At 36.0% G+C, this 9,654-nt stretch overlaps 1 protein-coding gene across 1 annotated transcript; it reads left to right on the top strand.

Moving 5' to 3' along the window:
* The first annotated feature begins 1,689 nt into the window (after positions 1-1,689).
* LOC132166650 (pyrophosphate-energized vacuolar membrane proton pump) lies at positions 1,690-8,619 on the top strand. Its single transcript, XM_059577500.2, has 8 exons — positions 1,690-2,045; positions 4,225-4,799; positions 4,878-5,257; positions 6,585-6,671; positions 6,764-7,094; positions 7,438-7,848; positions 7,990-8,049; positions 8,143-8,619. Exons 1-8 carry the CDS (start codon positions 1,790-1,792, stop codon positions 8,344-8,346), a joined length of 2,304 nt encoding a protein of 767 aa, XP_059433483.1. The 5' UTR covers positions 1,690-1,789; the 3' UTR covers positions 8,347-8,619.
* The last annotated feature ends 1,035 nt before the right edge of the window (positions 8,620-9,654 follow it).

Below are 9,654 nucleotides of genomic sequence, written 5' to 3' on the forward strand. Positions count from 1 at the left end.
CTAATTAGGTATATGTGAATGATTACCTATTGTGGAGATTTAAACTTACTCTTTAAAACTATTCAACTACTTTAATTTAATTTAATTTTTTGTTTGAATCAGTAGCATTTGCTTTTCATTTATTGCATAGCTTGCAAAATAGATAAGTCTGCTGGTAAAAGATCACGTATACATTTCGGTGGGGTATAAAGCCACACCATTTGCATAGTTTCAGTTACAGCCATTCTAGCTAGTGCATGAGCCACCTTATTCGTTTTTTTACGTACAAAATTCATTTTCCAATCCAGTATGGCTCGTAAAGACAATTGTATATCCGTAGTCAGCTGTCCCCTGATAGTCTGGTACTCTCATCCAAAGCTCCTGAGTTCATCGCCACTATAACAGTTTTTGCATCGCCTTCCAGTCGGATCCCTTAAAAATTTTTATTGGACTACTAATCACCGCTACTGATAGTCTATTTATTTGGTCAATTAAATTCCATTAAAACTCTCTATCAATTTGGTCAAGAAATTGCTCGAGATATGAATATGGTAATATATTTATCACTTCATTTTGATTTAGTATTTATAATTTGAGACTTATTACACATAGAAAATGTATAAAAATTATACGGTAGACGTAAAAAAGATGATTTTATCGTATCATTTTTTTTAATAATTATCTCATCTTAAGGCAGCGTGTTATATAGTGGATAAAGGGGCCACCTCAGTTACTGATATTATTGTTGCTGATGTGGATGTCTTGCAAATCTACCCGGGGAAGGTGGAGGGAATATGCTCTCATATTTGGTTTGCCCAATTTTTATTACTGCTCGAATTTTATTTTCCCATATTAATTTTATTTTTTATGGGTATTTTCTTCCCATCTTAAATTCATGAAGAAACATCGTTGCATGCATTCCTTGACAGCACCAGCATACCCAATTTCAGGGATCCGACTTATATGCTGTTATTTTAATAATAGCATATATATTATAGTTTAATTAATGGTCAAGATTAAATTTCTCAAAATTTTTATTCATTTTCTTTTTCTTATTAAAAGTTTCTAAAATTTAGTCAACTTTGAGATTTAATCTTAATCATTAATTAAATTACAGCATACATGCTGTTATTTTAATAACTTATGTAAGCCGGATCGATTTCAAGTTGTAAAAATTGAAGCTTTAATTTTTTGCCTTTTTTTTTTTGTCAAACTCCAAAACAAATCATATATATTTATTCCGCTCTCTATTTTAATCGTATATTCTACTATCATCCATAACGTGCTCACCAGCTCCCCGACCTTTGAATTAAAATGCAGATAATCGGTTACAGTTACATTTTTAAAATTATCGTTTAATTTAAGATTATTATCATTGACTTTTAATTTATTGGTGATTTTAAAAGCCACATCACAGTTGAGAGAATACTAAAAGAACACTAAAAGAACACCTAATATTTCCCTATATAAAATAAAAAATTAGAAGATTTATAAATTAGAACAACAAGTAAAAATTAAAATAAAGATAAAGATAATACTAAATTATGAGTTGTTAGATTTTAGCTAATTTTGAACGGCTAGATTTAGCTGGCCAGGTAAAACACAAACGGCCAAACAGATCTGGCAGTAGCACTCTTTTTGCTGGCTCCACACCCGCAATAATTTATGTGTTTTTCCTCCACACGCTCTCTGTGTATATATACACCCTCGCTCCACCGTTTCAAGCCTTGTTCTCTCGCTTTTTTCTCTCCATTTCGTTTCCAATTCTCTACCGAATCCTCTCACTCTTCAATCTGTGAGATTTTTGGCTATGGGCGTGACTCTTTTGCCCGATATCGGGACGGAGATTCTGATTCCGGCGTGCGCGGTGGTGGGGATCGCGTTCTCGCTGTTCCAGTGGCTCATCGTCTCGCGCGTCAAGGTCTCGCCAGGCCACGACTCGGCGTCTGCCAACAGCGGCTCCGGAAAGAATGGCTACACAGAGTACCTCATCGACGAAGAGGACGGTGGCAACGACCAAAACGTCGTCCTCAAGTGCGCCGAAATCCAAAACGCCATCTCTGAAGGTCTCCATTTCTGTCTTTCAATTTTAGCTGTTTCAGATTTGCTTTTTTTTTTTTTTTGGCTGCTGGTTTTTGGTAGATCTGAGAGTGTTATTCTTTTTGATTTTTTGCTTGAGTTTGGATTCGTGTGGTTTGAGATTACGCCTTTGAAGATTTTCTTCCATTCGACGTGTCTATCTGTGATTGTTTAGGGTTCGTGTGTGGAGGAGAGCAACAGTATCTTTTTTTTTTTTGTTTGGGAGCGAAATATTTTAAATTGTTTTTTTTTTTTTTAATTTTTTTTTTTTTTTTCATTGGTTATTGGGGTGGAGTGAACTGTTGAGTAAGGTTGGAATAATTAGTACATGTTTAAGATATTTTTCTTATTATAAAATGATAAGATTTGATATTAAAAAAATCGTGGGTTCTGGAATCTGGGCCCACTGGGAAATTCATCGCCATATTTTGTGATGGACATTGCTTCTCATGGTTATCATATCTCGTTGTTTATACGTGCGAATTTCATTGAGATCTAGTATCTACTATTCATATTATGTGTGTATCTGTGCGCTTTTCTATACGAACATACCATCGCATGAACGTGTACAGATATTAATGATTTTTTAGTATTAGCACATGGGTATTAATGCCAAATCACACTAGGTTTTGGACTCTTTGTCATAATTATCTTGTTGTTTTTTGAAAATTAGAATTCAAACGTATGCATCTCAATCTTACGGCAATTTCCTCACTTTCCCGTATGAGAAATTATTTAGTGTGAGATACCATAGTGGGGTCCATATAACTCATTTGAGAGGAAGGAATACTACAAAGGGTAAATAATTTTTCCTCCCATATGATGAAGACGGAGATTTCCTTGTGAAGGATGTGTGCTGATTAGCCACTTTTTTTTTTGACAGCGTCCTTGAAATTATGCTGATTGGGAAGTCTGAACTAATACTGGTTGAATGTAATTATTATACCATACCACCTATGAAAGGGAAAGGAAAGGTTGGAGTTTTAAGGACCACAAAAAGACTTTGGAGGTGTTGAAATCTTTATTTTTTAATATTTTGTATATTTGGACATTTGCTTATTTATTTATTTTTCCTTTAGTGATTAATTGTTATGATTTTCTTTTTTGTTCTTTTTATTCCCGTTACCTACATGGCTTCTTTTGTATATTTTTTTGTGTACATGAGGCGCGTTAGGCTTTTAATGGTATTTTGATTAATTAAAAAAAAAAAAAAAAAGGAGGTGTTTACCATACCGCCTGCTTTATAATCCTTTCTTGTTCTGAACTTTTAATTGTAGATGCCTTTGTATACAACACTAGATCTGAGGGACCGTATTACTTATTAAAAAAAGAAGAATTTTACTGATCACATTTTATTAGGAGTCTCATTTATCTTGGTCGCATAGCTGAAGATGGCCTCCCAATCTGAGTAACACGAAATGTAGCGCCTTTAGTAGTAATAGACCCTCCAGTGGAGGGGTTTAATTTTGATGACAATTGTGGTGGATATTATTCATGGTGGATGAGTTTGGACAATTTGATATGAGGGACTTATCCTGTTATTCCGAGGGTGTAGAGAGAAAATCGATACTGTAAATGAATTTGGTGGCCCCAATACTTGATGGGTCTCTTTATTCTATATGTAAGCCACCGTTCAGGGTATGGCTGTATAAGCAGTTTATGAAGGATGGAATGCTTAAAGATTCCAATGCCTCTGGATATTACTGAAGATGAGTAGGTTTTCCTCCGTGAAATCAAGAAGAAATGTGGGTGTACGCATTTGTTGAGATTTACTGTTTTCTCATATTTTTACCTTGAAGATTAAATCATCATCAGTTTCAAGCATCATTCACATTTTGGATAGGCCTTTATTCTTGAAAGATTCATCACTGATTAATGTTTTTATGCAGCATAGCAAAAGAAAAATGGCTGAAGTTACTGTCATATTAGTCTAAAGCATATTATGGTTTTGATTTTGTGGTCAGTGCGTTTTATGATGAATTCAGTGCAATCAACTGATCTTTCTGTTGTTCCTTTTTTATTTCAATTTGATGTCATAATAAATGTCATGATATCCATTATGACTATGGCTTGTTAACTTTCTCATTTTCCTTAGTTCCGAACTTTGTCCTCAAATTTTTAAGATTGCTTTGGGTTCACTAATATTGTGGTGCCTGGATTTTACAGGAGCAACCTCCTTCCTATTTACCGAATATCAGTATGTTGGTGTGTTCATGGTGGCTTTTGCTGTGTTGATATTCCTTTTCCTTGGCTCGGTGGAGGGTTTCAACACAAGTAGTCAGCCTTGCAAGTATGACGAAACCAAGTTGTGCAAGCCTGCTCTTGCCACTGCTATCTTCAGTACCATATCATTTGTGCTCGGTGGTATTACTTCGGTGGTTTCTGGCTTCCTTGGAATGAAAATTGCAACCTATGCAAATGCCAGAACCACCCTGGAGGCAAGAAAGGGTGTTGGGAAGGCATTTATCACTGCATTCAGATCTGGTGCAGTTATGGGTTTTCTCCTTGCTGCCAATGGACTCTTGGTGCTTTACATTACCATCAATCTCTTTAAGATATACTATGGTGACGACTGGGGTGGCCTTTTTGAGGCCATCACTGGGTATGGTCTTGGTGGATCTTCCATGGCTCTCTTTGGCAGAGTTGGTGGAGGTATCTATACTAAAGCTGCTGATGTTGGTGCTGATCTTGTTGGCAAGGTTGAAAGGAATATTCCTGAGGATGACCCAAGAAATCCAGCTGTAAGGATCTCCACTTAGAAATTTTACAGAGTCTGAAATAGATCATGTTCATATATTAAATGACTTCTTTGTTGTCAGGTGATAGCTGATAATGTTGGTGATAATGTTGGGGATATAGCTGGTATGGGATCTGATCTTTTTGGCTCGTATGCTGAGGCATCCTGTGCCGCCCTAGTTGTTGCTTCCATCTCCTCCTTTGGAATCAATCATGAGTTCACTCCGATGTTATATCCTCTCATTGTTAGTTCTGTGGGTATCCTGGTTTGTTTGATCACCACCTTATTTGCTACTGATTTCTTTGAAATCAAGGCTGTGAATGAAATTGAGCCGGCGTTGAAGAGGCAGCTCATCATTTCGACCATTTTGATGACTGCCGGAGTTGCAGTTATTAGTTTGGTTGCACTCCCATCTTCGTTTACCATCTTCAACTTTGGAACTCAGAAAGTTGTGAAGAATTGGTAAGCTTTGTTGGCTCATTCTTTTTGTGGTCCTCCTCCCCAATGTAAATATATTGCTTTCTTACCTATATATATATATATATATATATATATATATATATAGATGTCTTAAAATAGATGTCTACTCTTCAAAACATTTACTTCAATTCCTAAACTGCAGTAATTTTTTTCAAACATAAACAAGATTCTCTTAAAGTCATGTCCGCAAGAATTTAATTAGGTTTCTACTTTTGATTAACAATTGTGCCATTTAGAGTCAAGACACATATTTTGGATGAAAGGAGTAGAGTTTTTGTTGTTTGTTTTGGTGTGTTGTTTGCATCAAATAAGGAGGCTTTTCACCATTCTATGTTGTTTCTGACTAGTGTGTGTTGGTATATATATATATATATATATATATATATATATGGAAGTTAAGTGATTACTGATAAAATTAATGAAATTTTAAGATTAATCTTGTTTTGAGTGCTCCATAATTGTTCAAAGATATTTGGTTCTTTTGAAGGCTACGATACTAGTGCTTCCAAAGAGAATCCTATCCAGAACCTTTCGTAGTAATATTTCCTAGGACTGGGACACTATCCAGTGAAATCGGATGAGCACCTTGAGCTAGCTCATTTAGAATGCTTAGAATGATGGATTATTTGTTTTCTTGAAAGCTGTAAGAGGCTTTATTAAGTTTTTGCTGAAAGGTTGGAAATACTTTCTATCTGAAGCAAGTATTAACTGAGGGAGGTTTCCAATTTTATCTATCAAATTAAAGGGCTGTAGATTACTTAGAAAAAAAAAATTAAAGGGCTGTAGAGTGTATGGCCATATGTTTGTAATTTAGATGCATATGTGGATAGGGTATGGCCATATGGCTGTAACTATGTAAGAACTTGCTTTCAAGTATTTGCACCAGAAATGGATAGCTTCAAAAGGATGAAGAGACTAGTTTGGAAGGAATGTAATTTGTTTGCAACAAAATTATGTTTTGAACGATGGCTTCTAGTTAACTGAGGAAAAAAGAAAAAGGAATGATGGAATGGAGTCATTTAAGAGGAATTGACAGTTTGGGGTTGTTTATAGCTTTGTCTATCCACCTCCTAAAGCTTGTTGGCTTGTAGGGCTCAGTATTGTCTCTTTTTTTTTTTTTTTTTTTTTTTGGCCTTAAAAAGCTTATAGTGGTAGAAATTCATTTTGAATGTCATGAAAAATTAGATAGACTCATTTCAATTTTCTGCAGAATATAATGGAACTGTTTTGGTTATGTGGGACATCTAGGCACCCTTTAGTATCTACTTAAATAGTGTCTCAGCATGTTGGATTTGTTTTGTGTATGCAGGCAGCTGTTCTTATGTGTTGCTGTAGGTTTGTGGGCTGGGCTTATTATTGGCTTTGTGACCGAGTACTATACTAGCAATGCTTACAGGTACTAGGTTTTGCAGGATTTATGAAATTCTCATTTTTTTTTTTGTTTAATGATATTTTAGATTAATTCTTGTTTTACATTATTTGTTGTAGCCCTGTTCAAGATGTTGCTGACTCCTGCCGGACTGGAGCTGCTACTAATGTCATTTTTGGACTTGCATTGGGCTACAAATCTGTCATTATTCCCATCTTTGCCATTGCTGTTAGTATTTTTGTTAGCTTCAGCTTTGCTGCTATGTATGGTATTGCGATGGCTGCACTAGGGATGCTGAGCACCATAGCCACTGGATTGGCCATTGATGCATATGGTCCCATCAGCGATAATGCTGGAGGCATTGCTGAGATGGCAGGAATGAGCCACAAAATCCGAGAGAGAACTGACGCTCTTGATGCTGCTGGAAACACGACCGCTGCTATTGGAAAGGTTAGAACTTTTTCTTCTCTCAAACCTTGCCTGCCTCTGTTTTAATTTGTTGGTATCTGTAAGTGGTGCTGCTCCCTGTTTTCTTCTCTCTTTTTTGGTGTTCCTTTTTTTTTTAATATACGGGGTGATGCATCTGTGAGATGTTGATGTGTACACACTCAACTCTTTCTTTTCATGGATTTTCCATTTGTATTGTGTAGTTAAATACACTTGCCATTAGTATTTTCATTTTTCTTGAAACAAAAAAACTACACTCAACTGGAATACGTTATTGCATCAAAGACAGACTAGTTGTTCATTCAGATGCAAAACCCTTATAAGATGTTTTATGCTTTTGTTTTAGGGGTTTGCGATTGGTTCTGCTGCTCTTGTGTCCCTGGCCCTATTTGGTGCTTTTGTGAGTCGTGCTGGAATCACAACAGTCGATGTCTTGACTCCAAAAGTGTTTATTGGTTTGCTCGTGGGAGCAATGCTTCCTTACTGGTTTTCTGCCATGACAATGAAGAGCGTGGGAAGTGCAGCTCTAAAGATGGTTGAGGAAGTGCGCAGGCAATTCAACACCATCCCAGGTCTCATGGAGGGCACTGCCAAGCCTGACTATGCTACCTGTGTCAAGATCTCCACTGATGCTTCTATCAAAGAGATGATCCCACCTGGTGCTCTTGTCATGCTCACACCCCTCATTGTTGGTATCTTTTTCGGTGTGGAAACTCTCTCCGGTGTCCTTGCTGGATCCCTTGTTTCTGGTGTACAGGTAATTCTCTAACCTCATTGCTCGATAGGATCTCCATTTTAGTTGCACTTAAAAGTAGCATACCTTCTGAATTAAGCAGTTATTTGTTCAATACTTACAGGCCACTAAAGCTCTGCCCTAACATATTATTCTTCCTTACAGATTGCTATCTCTGCCTCCAACACTGGTGGTGCATGGGATAATGCCAAGAAATACATTGAGGTAAGCATTTGATTTCTTTTTTCTGGACTAGCTACCAAAATATATTGATTTATTGCATAAGCTTATGTTTGAATTTCATTTTGGGCTTCATAGGCTGGTGCTTCAGAGCATGCAATATCCCTTGGTCCAAAAGGATCAGATCCACACAAGGCAGCTGTTATTGGTGATACCATTGGGGACCCACTCAAAGATACATCTGGACCGTCGCTCAACATTCTCATCAAGCTAATGGCCGTTGAGTCACTTGTGTTTGCTCCCTTCTTTGCCACACACGGTGGACTGCTCTTTAAGATCTGAAACAAGAGGATGCGAAATACAGCCAGGGGATGGGCTCACCATTTCCCTCTGTTTATGACCTCCATCTACACTTCTCTCTCTCCAAATTTCGCATGCCTTTTTCTCTGCTGATTTTTGTTTCTTCTTCTTCTCCCTCACAAGTACAAAGTAGTTTCTAGAGCATGTTAGCTTTGAAAATCGTATATCCCAAAGCTGAACTGGCAGAGAAATTTCCCCTTTTTAGGGGATGATGATGATGATGATAATGATAATGAAGATGGTAGTACTGGTCAATCTTGTGAAGAGGTGGAACTGCTTTAATATTCATTATGCTTAGTAAGACAGATAATTGGCCATTTTCTGTTCTAACTTTTTCTTTTTTGGTTTATATTTCTTCTCAAATGCGTTCAATATTATGGTAGATTTAAACCATATCAAACAAACATTATGCTAGAGCTTAAAAGTTCGTTTCTAATTTCTTTTGGGAGGGTATTTTGTCAACTTACTATTAAATATTTTTTAGAAAATTGTTGGTTCTGATTTTCTAGTGATTTGTTGGTATCTTAAATATTTCTCTTATCAATGTTCTCCCCACGGCTGGTATAGGGGTGGCCGAAACCACTCCCAGGCCAAAACTTAAGTTTTTATTTATTTATTTATTTATTTTGGCCTTTTGGGGGTGGCTGGACCACCCATTGGCCATGGGGGTGGTTCGTCCACCCTTAGATCGGCCATGGGGTGGTTGGAGTAACACCTTTAATTTTTTTTTTCTTTCTCTTTCATTTTTTTTTTTAATAGTTTTAGTTTTTTAATATTTTAATTTTTCTTTTAAAAAATTATTTTTTTATTAGGTCGTTTTGGGCTATCGTACCTAAGCCGGATCTGTGTAATAAATCTTTATTTTTCTTTGTGTTGACATCATAATCTTATCTCAATAAACATATTAGAGATACTATATAAACCTCAAATTAAATATATATTAACATTGTTAGATTTAGAAGAAACTTTACTTAATCCTCTTGAATTGTTGTTGCTTTCGCAATTACTCTTTTAAACTTAAAAAACTCTTAATTTAGTATTTTCATTCATGGATTAAATTGTCGTCACTTTTGCAATTACTCTTTTAAACTTAAAAAACTTTCAATTTAATGTATTCAACCACGCTAAAAAACATATGAGATTAGATAATATCAAATCACATAATCAGTTATGGTAGTGCATAGTAGAAATTAGGGCCAAATATTCCATTCTTTGTTAGTGGTATCTCTCTTTCCATGAGCATTATGCTTTTGAAATATGATATTAGGGAATATTAAAGCACATAATCGG

This window comes from Corylus avellana, chromosome 11 (assembly GCF_965113065.1).
Source record: "Corylus avellana chromosome 11, dhCorAvel1.hap1.2, whole genome shotgun sequence".
Lineage (NCBI taxonomy): Eukaryota > Viridiplantae > Streptophyta > Magnoliopsida > Fagales > Betulaceae > Corylus > Corylus avellana.